A 19,805-nucleotide genomic window follows, 5' to 3' on the forward strand; every position below is an offset into this window, starting at 1 on the left:
AAAGGGAACGAAATTTCTCCCAGGCTTTAAGTTATAATAGGGCTAGTTTAGTCTTATCTGGAAATACTTTTTAAGATATTTAAATTAAATAAATATCTGAATATAGTTTTAAGTAAGAAAAAGAAGAATTCTGTATTCTCTAGATGTAGTTAAGTCAAAAGCTATCACAGAAAAAAGAGTTGTGAGCCAGACCTGCAGAAGGCAATGGCCTTGAACCCGGAGTTCGCTGGGAAGGAGCAAAACTTGGCGTTCTGATCCGCAGAGCCTTGAAGTTCTGAGGATGTGGAGAAAGATCTGCCGTGGGAGGGTTTAGGTCAGCTGATGCTGCACGACCATCTCTGGGTGGAATTTCTGCTGCAGGAGAAAAACAGGACCATCATTTGATTTGAATTAAAATCAAAATGTATTTGAACCGACTATTTCAAGGGGGAAAAAATCAGAAAGAATAATTTCTCCTCAATAACTTCTATTTCCATAGGAAAGGGAAAGGGCCCTCACACCACATCAACTAGAGGTGAGAACTATACATGTTGGGAGGGATGATTTTATGACTAAATATTGCTCCAGCAACATTTCTGAGAAATTCCACCTGCCCTCCATTAGGCAAAAGAACCCTGAAAGTAGGCCTATTCTAAATGCCAATTTCTAGAGCTAAGGAAGTGGAAGCTGCACTGACCACTCAGCCCCTTTCCACCTTCCTCTGGAGCTAGAAAGAAGTATTTTTGCAGGTGAACTTCTCAGCCCTCAATTCAAAGGCAGTTCTGAAAAGGAACTGCCCAGGCAAGACAAGCAGCAGATCAGAGGTAGCTGCCAGCTTGATACCCTCTTCTGTTGCCCCACACCTGAAAGTGACACTGGGCTGTGGACAATGGTCCGGTTGTCATCATGTTCCATGGTGCTGTTGATGTCAGAGTCTAGGAGAGGAGGACGGCATTCCATGATCTTGCACGTGTAAACACAACGTTTTCGAGCATCAGTTGTGCTCCAGTAAACCCGGGAGCACCTGGACAAACAGTATATACATTGGATAAGTGCTGGGACAATAACATAATTTTTTTGGAAATTTTGAAGCCACAGAAAAATGTTGGAACATTTTGGAAAAAGAAAACAAAAACAAAATAATTAAAAATTATCTTGTATAAAGTTTAATTTTCCACAACATGAATTCATTCAATTTATATTGGCTATAAAAGTAAGTAACATTACTAAAATAGAATAACTCAAGCTCCTTATCTTTCAATTACTATTTGATGACTTTTCCTGCTCTTTTAAGTTGTTTGGTTATGGGGGCTGGAATCTCAAGCAGCGGATTGCAAGAAGTGTCTAACCTGAGTATTTGGGACAGAGCTTGTCCACCTTGCTTTTGCAACTGCTGCTAGCTCACAACATAGGAATGTGTAGGGAAGACCTTCTGTTGTGCACATCATAAAAATTATGTACAGGGGAGGAAAGGGATTTAGCATATGGATGCCGTACCTTTAAAAGTACTCATTCTAAAGGAAGGTACAAGCTGTCCTCACTTAACAACTGCCTTGCTTACAACCATTTGAAATTATAATGGTAATGAAAAACTAACTTTACAACCAATCCTTGCATTAACAACCTTTGCAGGTCTGTAAAGCAAAAGAAAGCTGAAGTAAGACTGTAAGCACAGTTGTGCTTCACCTAATTACCAAGCTGCCAGTTGCAATTGTGGTCACAAAATGAGAACTACCTCGTATTTCATAATCCAATTAAAAATGAACAATGAAAAATAAGGAAACAAAAAAGGGATGAGGAAACAAGGCTGTTCTTTTTTTCATTTCTTGTGGAGAACCAGGCCAGCCAACCAGCACTGCCCTGCAGCCCAGGTTTCTTTCTGAAAGAGGTTGGGACACAGCTTCCACTTACTGATATCCAACTGGAAAGAGCTTGTCTTCGCAGTCAGAAAGGTCATTCAGGATGCCGAGACAGTCAATGCTCATCGACCCTACATGGAAGTAGAAGAAAGGCTGAAACACAAGAACAGCAGTGGCACAAGAGACCATCTATTCTGACCCCACTTCACAAGTGGTCTTACCAATCATCACATGGATGTTCTCTGGTTCCAAACCATTCAGAAACTTCCGCCTCAAGCTAATTCCTTCAAAATCCACAAAGACTCTTCTCAAGACCTCAAAGCCATTTTCTGGCACTATCTGCAAACAAACCCATGGCAGAATAAGTCATCCGGGCAAAAAACAAGTGAGGGAAAAAGAAAAGAGGCAAGTGGCATAGGACGTACCTCCCCTTTGATCAAATCCTTGTGCCGTGGGCAGTACACCTTCTTATCCTCCAAGAAGACACAATTTTTGGCCCGAGAACACATAAAATGGTAGTTACTGGTGCAAGTGGCCAGGCAGCAGCCGACTGTGGCACCCGACTTCTGGCAGAACTCACATCGCTGCAAGATTGGCATGTTACTCTGATTGTCAAACTGCACAAATACTGCACGGTTAAAATGAATGTTACGTATCTGATTAATATTATTATATCAGAGAACTCCTAATTGGTTCATCTTTTTTGCCCCTAGCTGTAAGCAAGCAAAGCTACTGGTCCTTTTTTTTTTTTTTTTTTTTTTTACAAATTAAGCACATATTTAAGGTTACAACATTGTATTTCACTCATTTAAACATACTTTTAAATCTATTTATTTAATTAACAAAGCAGCTGAGAAAGATCACCAGGCACTCTGAAACAATCCGAAGGAATCGGCACTTAAGGAAGAGACTGAGCCTCAGTTCAACTGCTTGGGGCAACTCCCACCTTAACTGCTGAAAAGTGCCTTTTTACGCCCCAGCCTGGCTGCTAAGAATCTGCCAAGGAGAGCCCATTCCACATTCTGCAGACTCCTTTTTTCCTGTTACTAGCATGACTGAAATAAAATAATAACATTGAACTCATAGATATATTTTTTTCAGATATTCTTTCAGAAGAAACCTTTTTCTTTTCTGAAAATACTGATCTGTGGTCCCACAACTGAAATTGCTATACAAAGAAGCTTCCTTGCGCCTGGAGTGGACAAGAAGAGAAACGCGGAAGAAAACTCATGCTACCCACCAGCTGCTTCCCACGAATCACAGCCACGTGCACGTTCTTCAGGGAGCCATCCTCCTCCTCAAACACTTCAGCTGACCACAGGGCACAGTTCACGTGGGTCCACTCATTCTGGCCAATATAAAGGAGACGGCCAGCATCCTGTAGAAAAGCAAACAGCCCACCAAAGGCACTCACAGGCAGAAGTCCCACCCTGTTCAGGGAGGAAGTGCTGCTGACGGAAGAGCTGGTAAGTAGGAGGATGCTCAGAAAAGGCCCATTATTTTGGACTCAAATTGGAAGATGTCTCGACCCTCTGTAAATACTGCTAAGGTGCCTTCAGATTGTGGCCAAACGATTAGCCCAAGATTCCTCTCACAAACAGTTTATGCCTATTTAATTTTTATTTTTCCCTAATGCATGCTTTTGCATCTGTTTCTATTGTAACAAAATATCTGAATTTTATCCTGAGATTTTAACCGATCTCTCCCAGCTCTGAGTCATCTTTAAAGAATGGAAAGAATCCTTTAGTCACTAATATTTTTCTAGTATTCTTTTACGAAATGCTTCTTGAAAACCAGGCACTGAATTCTAGGCCTAGGCATGAAAGCTGGCCGGCCGGATGTCTTTAGGCCGGTCACTCTCTTTTAGCCAAACCCACATTACAAGATTGCTGCTGAGGTGAAAATGCGAGGCAGGTGTGTTGAATATGTTTGCTGCTTTGAGTTGACTAATTTTCTAAGTGGGATCAAAGTGTAACAATCTCTTTGATAGCATTATCTGCTAAGGGCATTTGCTCACCAAAGTCTCAAAGGGATTTAATTGAATGTTTTTAACTGACAAATGATATCACTCTAAGGTACGAAGATGACTCGAGATCAATCTGCCAAGATTAGTTTAAGTAGACGGAGCAAGCAGGAGCAGCTCAACAAGACTGAAATCGGGATCTGGCACTACTTACGTTGCCTCCATCATCACCGTACTTCAGGCAAAGAGCACACTGCCGGTTGTCTTCCACATCCGGAGGAGGGGAAAGTTCTAGGCTGTCATCTTGGCTTCTGTCGGGACCTCAAAGCAAATGGAAAGGATTAATTCCCAACAAAGAATATGAGAAAGAAACATGGAACGGAATTAACTATGGGAGCCATCGACCCAGTTACAAAGGGCAGAGCAGTAAGAGCTCTTTCAAGCAACGCAAAGAATTTGGAAGAGAGGGAAGGGAATGGGATGCATTTCATTCAGGCAGAAAGCGGACCCCAAGGCTCCTCTCTGCTCTCCCAATGCTCAAAAGCCCGTCTTCCAGGAGAACTTCCTACAGAGAGTGCAAGAAAAGAAGGCTCAATTTCTCACTGGATAAGGGTGAGGCAGGAGGACGCAGTGGCGTGGGAGAGTTTGGCTCTCCTGGCCCTTTGGGTTTTGGAGCTGGAATTATTTTCTTCATCAGAGGGGGCTGTTGCTGAGCAGAACGGTTTTCTTCGCGCTCCTGCCACTGTGCATAGTTATGGTCAAGGGAGGGGGGCAGGACAGCATTCGGCAGCATTCCACTGCTAAAAGACAATAAGAGACATGGCCATATGTTAGATGCAGCTCTGCACTTCCAAAGCCCTCCAGCTCTTCCCTCAGCTCTCTTCGGAGACAGAACGATGCCAGAGGACTCTTCCTTCTGGCACTCAACTGAAGTTGCCGCCTGCAGCCTGAGAGACCATTCAGAAGTCCACGTGATTTCCAAGGGACAACATTAAGGTACCACCTTTGCTTAGTGGGCAGGGAGTGACTTTGGGAAGCAGAGCAATTACTTACTTTGCCGTGACTTTGTTTGGTTCCCAAAATCTTGACTTCTTTACATTGAACCATGGAAAAACTCGTTCCATTTGCTAAAGAGGAAAACCACAATTTTAAATAAAGTTCAGTATTACATTGCTTGGCATTAACCTTTTAAGAAAACTGCCTCAGAGCTCGGCAATTTTATTGGAATGCTGCACTTATGATAGATTTAAAAACAGTTTCTTTGGAGAATCAGAGCTGCTCTGGGAACAAGGGCAACACCAAATTTCCTCAAGACAAGGCAAAATACAGCCTACCCTCATGAAGAAGGACTTCACCACACTGTTGGCCTTCTTGAGTTCCAGCTGCCCTCCATCCGCGTTGATAGCTGCTTGGATTATTTTAACAAGATCATCGCTGAACTCCAACTAGACGGGAAAAACAAGATGCACCTTAAGGCATGCCTCACTACCCTCAGGAGCTGTAGACTCTTACAGCATTTTCAATGGGCAGCTCCCTGGCCCAGCCATGCCGGAGTCAAATGGGTGGCCTCCTCTTCACTCACAGGAGGGCAACAACCATGCAAGAAGTGGCAACAAGATTGTGGCCTTTCAGTGCCACGCCACAGCGTATTTCATCTTGGCTTCAATTTTCTCTTCACCCCAGCAGAAGTCCTGAAAGTGAAGGTGGCCGACTGCGCCAAGACTTACCACAGAAGAATAGCTTCCTTGGTCCATCTTCCTTTTCACGCCTTCTAGATCGAGTGGTGGCTGTTCTTCCTGCTTGCCAACCTCTGTAAGTATGGGAGGGTCTGGGCCTTTGGGAGAACTTTGAGAGGGTACGCTTTCTTCTGTTTCAGGATTCAAGTCAGGAGGTTTGGCTGCCTGAAGACAGACAAGAGGGTAGAACATTTTCTGCAGAATTTTACAAACAATATGCTAATGCACAACATAGTAATCAAGGGGAGAGGGGTTACTTTCGCACATTAAGAAAATTAGTAGCCCTGTCTCTTGGACAACAGTTCTTCCACCTACCTTTCCACACATGCACACCTAGTACATTAATACCTGACACATTTTTAAACCTACAGCTCTTCCAACAATGCACATGTATCCATTGCATTCAGCTACTTTGGAACAGAAAAACTGGAGATTTCTGCAGGGGTTCACTTGGCGTTGGTGGTAGTGGTGTAAGGACCACCTCCTAAAACCTTGAAACCTAGGCATCATGAGGTCTAAGAGAGCTCATTGGTGCAAAGCAGTGTTTGTTTAGGATTCCTCCAACTTTAACTGACATAGGATAATAATTGCCATATGAATTGTGATAGTTGATACCAAACCTTCAGTTCTTAGCTTATAGAATTGACTTCAGACTAGTGATGCCTAGTTAATTCTGCTTTTTTTCCCTAGAAATTCTGCATTTCCAATAGCCAACATCTCCTAAATAGACAGACAGTTGGTTTGTTAGTTTGGGCAAGAAAAAAGGTAAACGTACCTGCCGATAACGCAGTAAGTGGCTGGTCGTTCTAGAGTTCAGCAGGGCTGTCAAAACCTGCTTTAAAGAAAGCTGCAGTTCTTTCTCGAGGGCCAGCCGCCATTCGGGAGGATGCTGTTCAGTGCAGTTAATGCAGGTGTAAGCCACGCTCTCCGGAAGGTTAGAGAGGATTTCATACATCTCATCTGAAGGAAGAAATGGTGATGGTTTCATGGGTGCCAGAAGGGTGTGTTGGTGCAGTGACAGGAAAGAGGGATAGGAGGATAAGGGCTTGACTATGTTCTGAGGTCTCAGGATTAAGTGAATGTGGCACCTGCCAACTCGGCCAACTTACGCATGAGAGGAATGTGCCCTGCTGGACATCTGGAACAGGAGTTTATATGGGAGTCTGCTAGTTTAAGTAGACTAACCCTTCCCCAAACCATCTCACAGCATTTCCGCTCATCTTCCAAGATCCAAGGCAACTGCGATACTTTCTAAAACTGGCTCAATGCATAGCTTGACACGGTCACATTTCTATCTGTGAGCATGAGAGGAATTTCCGGATACCAACCTTTACTGCAGGGTTTCCCCACCTTTTTTAAAAAAGCAGAGTGATTTGCAAAAGTATTTTAAGGGTGAAGTCTTTTGACCGTAAATGCTCTTCCTCACCAGAGAGGTCTTCACATTTGGCATGAACCCAGCGGTCACACTTCCCACACTGCATCATCTTGCTTTCATAGTCATCGTCGTCATAGCACTTGTCACAGAGGGGGCAGAAGTTCCCTGCAAGGAGCAGAAAATGAGGAGATGGGCTCACACAACCCGAGAATCGGGGCCAAGCAGGGGCTGTGGACGCCTCACAAAGAAAGAATGGATGCTGGCAAGTCCTGTCGCTGACTGACAGGGGAAAACCCTTCTCAGTTCATACAGGTAAAATGGGACTTATGATGATTTATTTAACAAACCACTATTAAAACAGTGCAAGTCTTAGTATGATCTATGAATCAGGCAGTGTGCGACTCTATATAGGAAGCTGTCCGCCATTCCCCTTCTAAGGCCAGGTTGAAAAGCAAGGATTTCCCTTCAGGTGGAATGGCTGCCAACCCTCCCAGGCCTTGGTCCTCAATAATATTCGGCCCTTTTGCACCTTTAGCGAAGAGTTTGGCACAATCGTGACACAAAGAGAAGTCATGGGACCATTGTGCATCCCATCCTTTGCCTGGAGTTGTCGCCCCACAGCTCTTACAGCGAACACACTTGGTGCAGATCTAGAAAGAGAGAAAGAAGCTTGTGTTTTTTTCAAGGATGACGCATTCTGAGAAATATAGCAATAGCACTTAAGACTTAAATACCACTTCACAGTGCTTCACAGCCCTCTAAGCGGTTTACAGAGTCAGCCTCTTGCTCCCAGCAATCTGGGTCCTCATTTTACCCACCTCGTAAGGATGGAAGGCTGAGTCAACCTTGAGCCTGGTGAGATTTGAACTGCTAAATTGCAGGCAGCTGGCAGTCAGCAGAAGTAGCCTGCACTACTGCGCTTTAACCACTGTGCCACCTTGGCTCTTATATCAATATCAATATATTATCAATTGTCAATATTATCAATAAATATCAATATATTTCAATTAAACTAGACACAATGTTCAATAAAGAGAAGAAATCACAATAGCAAAATAAAAGACCAATACAAAAGGGGTACTTGAGAATGTCCATTTTCCCAGGAATTTGTATAATCACATGCATTCTCCTTTCCCCCCTTTCTTCTATTTTGTTTGGGCAACAAAGTCTGCCTGAGAAATCCCCAGATCCCCCAGAGAAACATACCCACACTTTCTTCTTCTTGGTGGGCTTAGTTGGGTAGTTCGGTCCCAGGCACTCTGGGTGATAGCTGTTCCGGCACTTGTTGCACTCCAACAATTGCTGTGGGATTGCAGAAAAGAGCAGTGGAGTCACACAAAGCCTGGGCACAGCGTTTTAGGCTTCAATTGGCCTGTCCGGGACCCCTCAGTTCTAACACAAGTTCACAACGTCCTGAGTGCCAGTCCACTTTTCAGGTGTCAGAAAGTGAAGTGAGTTACCTTGGAGGCCTGATGCTGTCTCCCACACACATGGCAGAACTTGCAGCGACGACAGCACCAGTTTTCCAACTGGTCTTCCAGAGGGCGTTCATTAACCTCTAAACAGAATTTGTGGAAAGGCTCACAGCAGACCTGGCAATAGACAAACTGCAAGCAAACAAACAAGTCAGCCAATCAGGCAGGCCTACTGCGCTCGCTCGCTCACTCTCTCTCTCTCTCTCTCCCTCCCTCCCTCCCTCTTAGTTTAGGAATTTTGTAAGAATTTGGTTCTTAACTCAAGCAGCCCTGAGTATCAAACTTAATTGAAAGGCAAAGTACAAACCGAATGAATGAATGAAGGAATAACAGTATAATGGCTCCACCCATTAATATCCAAAATACAGTGGTACCTCAATACTCATTGTTAATTGGTTCTGGGAGGCGCAATAAGTACCAAAAACAATGCGTACCAAACAAATTTTTCCCTTGGGAATAATGTAGTGAGTTACAAGGCAGACGGTGCTGACAAGTTCCAGCTGCTGTGCTGAGTAGCAAACAAATGAGGAGCACCGAGATAAAATTTTTGGGGTCAAAATGCACTGAGTACCAAATTCAATGAATTTCAAAGCCATTGAGTACCAAGGTACCAGTGTAATACAAAATTGGGTCCATAAACAAAGTCATCTGAAGATGCTTTTAGACCACATCCCAACTTGTCTGTGAGCAATTTCACTTCTACAGCAATCCCAGACTCCGCAACAAGCAAAAAATATTTTTCAGGGCTTAGAAGGAACTGGACCTGTTTTGTGTTTTCAGAGGCAAATAAAAAACTTTTAAAACAACATGATTCTGCAAAAACAATGGATTGTTTTGATGAAGGATTCAATTCCATCTATGTGTTTCAAATTTACTTAAACAATGCAACGGAAAAAAAACCCCTCCAATACCTGGCTACTCTCTTACCTCCACGTTCCCGCTGCTGGCACACAGGAAGCAGACTACTCTGGGAGTTATCGGAATGGAGGTTAGGATACCCAGACCCCCCATTTCCCAAACGCTTTCAGCCTCACAGTCCTAGAAAGCAGAGAAGCAATGCCTGCGTGAGCTGGTTCTGCCAGTCCCCCAAGACTCTTTGCTTGGCAGTACCATGTGGTGAGAAGGGAGAGAACCGTCCCTACTCCATGGCCCAAGTCCTGAGGGAGAAAGCCACGCTCAAAGCTGCCTTGTTACCTTGAAGTCCACTCTGATCCTGTGGACCCCGTCAGTCAGGGGCTTCTGCTTGGAAGGGGTGTTGTTGGATAAAGGGCTCAGGGTGTTGAGCGCGCTATTCTCTGGCTTGCTGACTGGGAGGGGCTTCTCCTAGAAGGATGGGAGACACAATATTTCCTTTCTTCCTTCCCAAAGTGGTTTCAGAATATATTAACTGAAGGCACAGGCACCTTGCCTAGCCTGTGATAAGTGGTCAGTCTCAAGAGACACCGCAAAATTTGTGCTGAATTATCACTACCATCAGTCAAGGAACAATACTGGAGAAATATCACACTCATATTATGTACCCAGTTTTTCTTAAAAGGCCAGAAATGCTAGTATTTGGCATGTGTACACGCACACATTTTGGGGGCCCAGACCTGAACCTGGCTTTGGATGGTGTGCTCTGGGTTTGCATCCTCGGAAAGGGGGGTCAGGATCAGGCTTTAAGTAGTAGGACACAATCACAGAACATTTTTTTCTTGAAGCAAGATGAAGCATTAGGTTACCTTTTCTTTTGGTTTCTGTTTCACCGGTAAGCTGGGACGTGGAATGATTTTCTTCTGTCTGTTTTGCTCAATGGCTAGAAAAAGTACAAACATTCTTTGTAATAACCTAAGATTTTTCTCTTGAAGCAACGAGGCATTTGGGACCTTGTCGGGGCAGAAAAGACAGTATCCACTTTTTGTTTCTAGAAACGAAATCTAACCCCTCCAGAACAATCAAGTTATACCCCAGGCCTTTCCCCACTCCCCAAGGAGGTCTATTTCTTCTGCTTTAAGTATGGGCCTGGATTAAACTGAAAGACAGAAGCAAGAGGAACGCACCACGTGCTTTGCTAAAGGATTGGGATGTGCATACAGCAAACAGGTACACAGAAGGAGAAAAAGAACAAATGATTACAAAAGAGAAAGGCAAGTCCCATTTGCCTGCTGCTTCCTCATGTGGCCATCAATGTGTGCCCAAGAAAGCACCTATATTTGCATGCAGTTGTTGAGCCGGGACATTTCCCCCCTGTGGGAGGCAGTCTTACACCAGAGAGCAAGGCCCAACCGGACTCTCCAGGGAGCAGGTATGTCAGTCTTGAAGGAGAGGCCGCCAGGAATGTCAACACGTACCTGCTTCCAGGGATGGTGCTACTTTTTTCTTCGGCTCAGCCAGGACGGTTTTGGGGGCTTCCTTTTTGGGCGGGCCTGAGTTAGGCAGCTGGACAGGGGGCAAGGCAGGCGGTGCTTGTTTGCCAGCTTTCCGGGTGGCAGAGGGAAAAGGCTGCTTGGGGTCTGGGACAGGCGGCGGCAGCTGCCCTTCCTCTATCTTTCCTTCACTGGCCTTCCGGGCTGGTTCGCTGCTTCTCTTGGAGGCCTGATCCTCTTTCCCCAAAGCCAGAGGAGGAGCTGCTGCTTTTTGCCCTGGCTCCCCCTGAACTTTCCCCAGGTGGCTGTCTTTCTTTTCACCAGACTTGGATTTCTTCTCCTTTTTTTTCACAGCTGCAAAGCAGAAAAGCATCTTGATGGACCTGCCAGCCACATATGGAGCTGCTGTCCTGAAAGCCCCCGTGCCCCGCCCCTTCCTGCTCTCCCTCTGCAAAGGGCTTCCCACCTTTGGCTTGCTTCTGGAGATAAGCTTTCGATGGCATCCACTGCAGATTCTGACACTTCCTCATCCTTCAGAAAGAGAAAAGGAAGAGATGGAAAGACACATTACTAAGCCCTCCACAGGGGGATTCTGCCAGCAGGGTCCCTGGTGCTCTCTGAGCTTGGTTGTTTTCTTGCAGATATTTCATTACTCAAACTAGGTAACATCATCACTAACACTGACAATGTTACCTAGTCGGGTCATGAAACGTCTGCAGGAAAACAACTAAGCTCAGACAGCACCAAGAATCCTCACTTCAACCCTGTCCTACAAATATTCTCATTTATTGATCTTCTGTTAGCCCTGGTCATTTCTGACTCACAGACTTTGGGGGGGGGGTTTTGATCCTGTGAAAAGAAATGCCCTGGGCTGCCCCCCGCAAAAGCTCCCAGGTAAGTCTGGCTGTCTGAAGTGATTGACACCAGCAGGACATGCTTGGCAATGTCAGCCGTTCAGTTGCAGTCAAAAGAATTCACCTGAGGTTCTATTGAAAGGAGAGAAGAGGAAGCATTCCCCTTCTCTGCCTCAGACCGACAAGGCAGCCCAAGTATGAGTATTGGAAGGACAGAGGAAGGATTCCCACAGGGGAGCTGCTCCCCCATTTTGCTTAGAGATAAAACCAACACCAACATGGCAAAAGGAGACACGGGCATCAGGTATGACAAAGATCTTTTACTGAGTTCCCCTTTGCTCCACCTGCACATGCCTGCTTCTTTACCGGGACGGCCTGAGAAAGAAGAACCCAGCTGCCATTGTGATGAGAAAGACAGAAATCCAGGCCAAAGCATGGGAAAGTCTGGCATCCTTGGCCAGTGAGAGTGAAATCAGTGTTTGGGGGTACTTTGTTGTCCCCCGGAAGAATCGCTTGTAAGGAGGCCTCACATCCACACACTTACTTGCAACACTGCTTTTTTATGTTCCGCCCACCAAATTTGGGTTTATCCAGACAGTTTGTGCAGACGCCACAATCTTCTGGGACTTGGCAGCCTGGACACTGCCCACAGCGTCTCGACCGCCGGCCTTTCTTCACAGGGGGCTCCTGAGGGGCCTTGTTTCTGGTTACTGGCTTGATGGGCTTGATGGGAGGTGCGAGGGGCTCAGCATCTTCTGATCCAGCAACAGAGGATTTGTCTGTCAAAAGGACCACCGGCTATTAATTAAGGACCACCAGCATCAATGGAGAAAAGTGACGATTGTGCTGCTTGCACTTTTTCTAAAGGAGCACCGCAAAAGGGCCTATTCAGATTTATTTTTTTTGTAAAATTACTCTTCCATTTAGCAGTATCCCTTATGTTAATTTCTAACACTCCTTAATATAAGGAAAGAAATGCCGTCTTCTATCCAAATCAAAACATTTACCATCATTCCCCATGGAAGACAGTATCTTCTCCCGTTCTTCCCATGGTAAGGCACTCAGGGTGGGCATGTCATCTGGGAAGACTGCTCGTTTGCGGCCCAGGGCTACGGCTGCCCTCCTGCAGACATGCTTGATGCGTGGACCTCGCACAGAGGTTTCGGAGGAATCACTCTCTTGACCCTAAATTCCAGCAGAGAAACAGATGGAATAGGGTGATACAATATTCCTGCCGTGAGCAACAGAATCCCAGTAGAGAGGCATGGCTGGCTGGCTTCTTGGCCTTCTCTAACATTTATGTTTCCGAGTGGGTTCCCTTCCACAAGGCAGAGAGGCTTCGCCTGAAGCCAACCACTTGCAATTGTGCAGGTATAAACACAAAATGCATCAAGGATCTCGGTGTGTATGAGCTTATAGTCAGCATCTACTAGAAATAACACATAGCAACATCTACATATTGCAAGACATTTAGTAGCTGTGTTGTATATAACAACCCAAGGCAGCTGGGATGGGCAGGAAGAAAAGAGAAAGTATGATTTAAAAAAAAAAAAGCCCTCCCTGCAGTAATTCAGAGCTCATCTCTTTCCCCAAGATGGAAGGTCTAGAGCAGGGGTTAGCAACCTTAAACACTCAAAGAGCCACAAAGGTCCTAACTGGAAGCCCCTGTTCAATTCTGGAGCTGACCGAAGTCCGGTTCCCCCACCATAGAGTCTCCTCCTAGTTAGTTAGTTTAGTTAGTTAGTTTATTATATTTATATACCGCCCTTCTCCCGAGGGACTCAGGGCGGTGAACAGCCATGGTAAAAACAATATACAACAAAAATTAAAAGCTTATTAAAATAATTCAATCATTCAGCCAAATTTAAAATATCCAACTAAAATCATTTTAAAACCCCTATCAAAACCCAATTTAAAAAACCTTTATCCTGTCAGACCAGCTTGCTGGAACAATAGGGTCTTCAGAATGCAACGGAAGGCACGGAGGTCGGGGATCCTTCTTATGTCCGGGGGCAGTTCATTCCATAGGGCCGGGGCCCCCACAGAGAAGGCTCTCCCTCTGGGGGTCGCCAGCCTACACTGTTTGGCTGACGGCACCCTGAAGAGGCCCTCTCTGTGGGAGCGTATTGGTCGGTGGGAGGCAATCGGTGGCAGAATGTGGTCCTGTAAGTAACCAGGTCCTAAGCCATGGAGCGCTTTAAAGGTGATAACCAACACCTTGAAGCGCACCCGGAAGACCACCGGGAGCCAGTGCAGCTCGCGCAAGATGGGTGTTACATGGGAGCGACGAGTCGCCACCATTATTACTCGCGCAGCTGCATTCTGGACCAGCTGGAGCCTCCGGGTGCTCCTCAAGGGGAGCCCCATGTAGAGAGCATTACAATAGTCCAGCCGGGAAGTGACGAGGGCGTGAGTGACTGTGCGCAGGGCGTCCCGATCCAGAAAGGGACGCAACTAGATCAGGCGAACCTGATAAAAAGCCCCCCTGGCCACGGCCATCATAGGATCCTCCAAGGACAGCCGTGAATCCAGGAGGACGCCCAAGTTGCGAGCCCTCTTTGAGGGGGGTAAGATATCATCCCCAATAGCCAGCGATGGTGTCAGCTGGCTATATCGGGCCGTCGGGAGCCACAGCCGCTCAGTCTTGGAGGGGTTGAGTCTGAGCCTGTTCCTCCCCATCCAGATCCGCACGGCCTCTAGGCAGCGGGACATCACGTCAAGGGCATCATTGGGGTGGCCTGGGGTTGAAATGTACAACTGCATGTCATTGGCATACAGTGCAGCATCCTTTTCCCTCTACCTGTGCTAACCGAAAGCCCTATCAATGGTGGAGCCGACTGGCGACAGGGAGCTGCAGCAGAGGGATGAAAGAGCCACATGAGGCTCCAGAGCCACAGGTTGCTGACCCCTGGTCTAGGGCTACAAAATGTTTTGAATTCAATTCCCAAAAGATGTTCTGGAGTGCAATGGGGTGTGAACGCAGCACCCATCCACAAATGTTAATACAGAGGCACAAGATTCCTGGAAGGCGTTGTTCCCATTCTGGTGCACGCTGAAATTCCTTGCCAGGAATTCCCTTACAAGGAAGGAAAGACGCAAGAAACTTTAAGCAAACAGCTCAGAATGCTAATGTCTGTGAGCAGTGGCAGTATAACAGGAAACATTTTCCGGTTCACAGCTTCTCTGAGTTTGCTTAGCGAGACCCAGAGACCACTTGCACTTGCACCTTCTCGGGAAACTCTTATCAAACTCTTATTTCTTGTGCTACCTCCCTTCTAATCCCAATATTTTTGAAATATACCTGTCCTTTGGGCTGATCCACCTGTTTAAGGGACTTGCTCTTCTCAATCTTGTAGAGCTGAGCTTTAGCTTTCTTCAGGAGACTGGCTACCCTCTTGTCAGTCATTGGAAGTTTATCAGCATGAGCCAATACTGAGCTGATGGACGAATGTTTCACAATGCCAAGTGAGGCAGCAGGAAGACGCAAAGATTCTTCCTTTTCTGCAGAAGAGGCTGCCAGGCCAAGGTCCAGATTTGATTTCTCCAAGCCCCCTCGGATTTTCTTGGGTAACTTGGTCTTTATGCTAGCTGAGTCCACAAGAACTACCGCAGGAACATCTGCTGCTGGATCAGGGGCAGTTAGTTTCCTCCGTCCTGCAGGTTTTTTGGCAAAAGATGAGGTTGCTACATCTTCACTGACAATAACCTTTCCTTTAGAACCTCGAGTTGATGGGAATAAAGCAGAGCTACTCTGGATTTCTGAAGCCTTCTTCTTCTTCTCTTTCCTCGACTCACGTTTGTTTTCTTTCTCCCTATCTCGATCTCTTTCTCGGCTTTTCTCCTTCTCAGGACTGTTGTCCCTTTCTTTGTCTTTGGACGGCTCCTCAGCAGCTTTCTCTTTGCTCCTGGACCTCTCTGTCTGTGGACCTGGTGCGAACCAAGGAAAAAGGGGAGCAGTGCCACTGGATGGGAATGGCTCGGCAGGAAGGTTTGTCTGCTTCCTCGGTCTCTGACTTTTCTCTGTTGCTTCCCCAGTCTGGGACAGGGAATGCGAAGGGAAAGTGAACGTGGTGGCGTTTAAGGCACTAGTGGCAAGGGAGCTGACAGAAATGCTAGTTAGGGAAGAAGAGACGGAGGAGGACGAAGGGAGTGTGGACAGCTCAGAGGTGCTGAGTCTTCCGCTTCTTGTCCTCATAGAGTGCGAAGGAGATCTCGACTCAGATCGAATTGGACTGAACACTCGCCTCTTTCGTTTCCTTGAAGAAGCTGCTGCTGCCGTAGCGCTTCCCGCAGCACTTCGACTAATTGAAGAAGGCAATGTGACAGACTCAAAGATGCGTGAGTGCGCCTCACTGGGGGTGAACCTTGGCGCTCGCAACAGGGGACTTCTCTTGTGTAGATCAAACCTTGTTCCAGAATGAAGAGGAGAAAATAAGCGGGTGGGAGCCGTGGCCCCAGGAGGGGTAAAGCCGGCAGCAGCAGCAAAGCCCACATCCTCTGGGGTCAGGGGCGGCGGCCTGAAATTATCAAAAATCGGCTTGCGGATAAGACCTTCTTTGGCATACTTGGCAGAGGAAAAGTACTGGGGTTCAGACCGGGAGGGCTTCAGAGAAGTCCAACGAAACGTCGGTTCTCGGAGGATTGACTTCCGCTTCTCTTGCGCGGGGGCAGCAGCAGAAGATGGCAAGAAGGGTGATGCCAAGGGAATGGTGGGAGGCATGAGCCATGGCGCATGATCGGAGATTCCTGCTGCTGGCTGCAGGGGTGGAGGTGGGGTAAGCAGTGGGGGGGGAGGTGAAGAAGAAGATGACTGCTGTTGAGACACACTTTGGAGGCTGGGCAGCTTCTTAGCTGCTTTGGGAGCAAAATTTTTCTCTGCCATTGAAAACCTCCTCCTCCTTCTCTGCTCAGTACCCTCATTATCAGGGGAGGTGGACTCTGGCAGGGACGGGTGGACTTCTGAAGTATTGTTGCATTCTTCTGAGAGAGCTTGCATCTCTTCGGAAGCCTGTGAATCTGTGGATGTATCAACACTTGGACTGCTGGACCGTGAGGAATCTGAAGATAGCTGAGAGGAGTGCTGAGATGCGACGCTGGACTTCTCGCTCGACTCGCAAGAGGTAGCACTGAAGCGGCTGTTTGGGGTAGACTCTAAGCGTGCTATTTTAATTGGCGGATCATAGTCTTCATCTTCAATGAAACGCTTGGGAGTCTTAATTATTCGTGAAGAGATGGCACTCACCACAGGCATAATGAACTGCCGAATGTTTTTGAGCTGAGTCCTCCCCTTCCGGCCCTGAAGCTTTGCTGCTTCTTTCTCCATTTTCTTTTGAGCTCCTTTTTTTGCCTTCTGCAAGAGCTGCTTGGCAATTGTGGCATCTGTCCTCTTGCAAGAAGGAATCATCCTTACTGGTCTGCGAGGGCTCTGTCTAACTATTGGCTTTTCATCTTTGGGGAGAGATGGTACACCCTCTCTCTCCTTTCGCGCCCTCTGGACTTTCTCCAGCTGGGAACATACAAGAGCTGGCATGGTCTTCAAGCGATCAGAAGATGGTGGCCGCCCTCTCCTGCGGGCAATCTGAATCCCTTTCCTCCCAATCTGGAGCTTCCCGGACTTGAACTGAGACTTCAGTGGGGAGAGTTTGCCTGTTCTTAATTTCTTAATTTTTGCAGCATGCTGAAAGGTAGCTGATGGTGCCCGCTTTATTTTCTTTACATTCTCTTTTTCTTCCTTCCCTCCTTTCTGAGCATCTGGAATGCACTCTTTATGGCTGATCTTGAATTTCACACTGGTTAGAGCAGGAGGTCTCCCTCGCCGTTTTTCTCCACTTTTAAATTCTTTCCTTTTTATTTTTTCCATGGATGTAGGTTCTGGCTTGCTTGAAGGTGAATATATTGGCAAGGGCTCTGGTAGAGCAGCTGGACTTCGGTCTGAACCGTTCCGAGGTCTCCCACGAGGTTTACGTGCACTAGCTTTGACTGAGACTGCAGAAAAAGAACAGAAATGTGTACATTAAGCAGGGAAATCCTTGTTTTCAGGCATGACGCAAAATGAAAAAAGGAATGAGATAAGAAAAGAAGAAAAGGAAAGGGAAGGGGGAGGTGAAGAGAAAGACCCAACATTTTATAGTCAATGTCAGAATTCTACATAAATAGGTTTAGTACGCATATTTAGATGACTAAGATTATAATGCTAGGAGAATTGAATTAATCAGTTTACCAGGTCATAAACTGAGTCACAAATCAACAATGGCTGGACTTGGAAAGGAGAAGCCATCCTGGATCTTTTCCTGTTGGATTATCAAAAGCCTTAGGAGCTCAGCAGCAAGGGAAACTGGATTTAATAATCCCCTGCTACTTTCACTAGCCGATGGTCAAGACAGAAACCACATATTTGAATTTAAATTTCATTTCTTTTTCATCCGGACATTCAAAGCAGACTTTAATAATAGACAGCATTTCTATTGGTGGGCATTTCCAAAGATGTCTTGAAATATACATAATGGCTAGGGCAGAATCGTGTATGGTGGGAATGCTTAAAAGAATCAATTAACTTCCAAAAGATTACATTTAGCCCTAACTGACTAAGTCATATCATTCAGGCAATTGTGTCACAGGGACATTTTACCCATTATAAACTCAGTTAATGAATCTTAGCCTAATCTTTAGGGAAAAAAGCTGGAGAAAGCCACTAAAATGTTTCCCTGTGATTCCCAGACCTGGCAGCAGAAAACTTTTTTTTTTGTGTGTGAAAAGGACAGCTGCAGCAGCCAAGACACACCGTACACTCTCTATGATGTAACAAAGTCTTATCAATATTCTCCTGGTGTAAAATGGAGCGGAGAATCTGTATTCCCCAAATAGTGATTTTTGATTCCATTAATGTGGTAATAGAAGAATCTGATTGGGCCATTAATGGTTTAAGTGTATTGTGCAACTAAGTCATGATTTACAGGATACCATATTGTGTGGCATTGAATTTACTTGCATGCTGGGGAGTGTTGTTTTGATCTGGGCAGTAATGTGGCTTTTACTTGTGTTTTCATATATCACTGGACTTATTGTATGCTACCAAGTGTTCTCTTGGAGTTGGATGGCCTTCATAAAACTAATGAAATCAATAGCCACTGTGGCTCTGTTCAGCAACTCATTATTGAAAAAAGCTTAGAATATTATATTAAGCCAGCAAATACAAATTTCAGGTTTTGGCATTCAATAAACTTTCTTTAGATCAACTACATCTAAACCCCATTAAAGCAAATCCCATTGAATATGGTTCAGATTGCAGTAGGTTGGGTTTACCTGCAAGGGACTTGGGGGAATTGGTTCCTTTGGCCTCATCATCTGAGCCAAAACCTAAAAATTGCTCATCCTGCAGAAAGAGGGAGAGAGATGGTTTAAGTAAAAGTATAGTGAAAACAAAATATAGTTGAGAAAAATCAACAACACTGACAATTGCCTGTTCTGAAAAAGTGGGGGTCAAAATTCATTAACAACCTATTTTATATGGCATCTGCTGGAAGAGAGGCCACCAGGGGAAATGCATCTCATAAAGCCCAAAAGACAGTCTGGATCTGCATGGCCTATGGAGTTCCCCTGAATGCCTGCAAAAAGTCAAGAATCTTAAGATTACCCTCCAGAAAAAAAATATTTTTGCAGAAGGTAACAAAGGGAAGCCACTTCTTTAAAGAGCCATTTCTTTAAAAACTGCTGTTTTGGAACATAAAATTGAAGGCTCTCTTCACAGCAATAATTTGCAACATCTACCCAAACAGCTCCATTAATTCCACCGGGGAGGAAGAAATTTCAATGGGTATCAGCCCGTAGGACTAAAGAGAACCTCCATGTTAAGGAGAAGCAATCGGTGTTAGGACAGAAGCAACAGCCGCCGCTGATGCGAGGGCCTCCTGCTGTGGGGCAAGCTACTGTATGGCAAGTAGTTCAGCTCAGTTGGAAGCTGAAAGGTCATCAACTATGTGCTCCCTTGTTCGTGCTGCCCCTGTCGTGGGAGCCCATGCCCAGCCATGTTTTCCAGAGCTGGCCCAGGGTCTCTCTGGAGCAGAGGCATTGCAGCCTCCTTTGGGCAAGAGCTTCTGGCAAAACACTGTCAGCACCCCCTCAGTTTTGCTCCTGCTATGCCAAAACCCTAGGCTTTGCTTCTACTTTCCCCAAAATCTCTTGTCATCTCTTAATGAATACCAATCCTGCCCCGGCTCATG

At 45.9% G+C, this 19,805-nt stretch overlaps 1 protein-coding gene across 8 annotated transcripts in view; it reads right to left on the reverse strand.

Annotated features, from left to right (window-relative positions):
* The window catches only part of KMT2A (lysine methyltransferase 2A), a 40,433-nt gene that overhangs the window by 10,728 nt on the left and 9,900 nt on the right, over positions 1-19,805 (reverse strand). For 4 of the 8 annotated variants that reach the window (XM_087875934.1, XM_087875929.1, XM_087875935.1 and 1 more), the window contains exons 2-26: positions 18,889-18,958; positions 14,888-17,571; positions 12,594-12,771; positions 12,131-12,365; positions 11,199-11,263; positions 10,718-11,086; positions 10,109-10,182; positions 9,582-9,710; positions 9,315-9,425; positions 8,373-8,519; positions 8,119-8,214; positions 7,442-7,562; positions 6,964-7,077; positions 6,313-6,497; positions 5,529-5,702; positions 5,136-5,246; positions 4,855-4,928; positions 4,405-4,601; positions 4,016-4,122; positions 3,079-3,216; positions 2,264-2,455; positions 2,060-2,177; positions 1,891-1,969; positions 843-1,003; positions 193-354 (exon numbers count right to left, since the gene is read on the reverse strand). In XM_087875934.1, the coding sequence (XP_087732060.1) occupies positions 193-354; positions 843-1,003; positions 1,891-1,969; positions 2,060-2,177; positions 2,264-2,455; positions 3,079-3,216; positions 4,016-4,122; positions 4,405-4,601; positions 4,855-4,928; positions 5,136-5,246; positions 5,529-5,702; positions 6,313-6,497; positions 6,964-7,077; positions 7,442-7,562; positions 8,119-8,214; positions 8,373-8,519; positions 9,315-9,425; positions 9,582-9,710; positions 10,109-10,182; positions 10,718-11,086; positions 11,199-11,263; positions 12,131-12,365; positions 12,594-12,771; positions 14,888-17,571; positions 18,889-18,958 (6,091 nt within the window). The remainder of the gene's footprint in view (positions 1-192; positions 355-842; positions 1,004-1,890; positions 1,970-2,059; positions 2,178-2,263; positions 2,456-3,078; positions 3,217-4,015; positions 4,123-4,404; positions 4,602-4,854; positions 4,929-5,135; positions 5,247-5,528; positions 5,703-6,312; positions 6,498-6,963; positions 7,078-7,441; positions 7,563-8,118; positions 8,215-8,372; positions 8,520-9,314; positions 9,426-9,581; positions 9,711-10,108; positions 10,183-10,717; positions 11,087-11,198; positions 11,264-12,130; positions 12,366-12,593; positions 12,772-14,887; positions 17,572-18,888; positions 18,959-19,805) is intronic. The other 4 variants (XM_087875931.1, XM_087875937.1, XM_087875933.1 and 1 more) reach the window with 3 other exon arrangements.

The sequence above is a fragment of the Pantherophis guttatus genome, chromosome 9, assembly GCF_059756535.1.
Source record: "Pantherophis guttatus breed Tessera chromosome 9, ASM5975653v1, whole genome shotgun sequence".
Classification (NCBI taxonomy): domain Eukaryota; kingdom Metazoa; phylum Chordata; class Lepidosauria; order Squamata; family Colubridae; genus Pantherophis; species Pantherophis guttatus.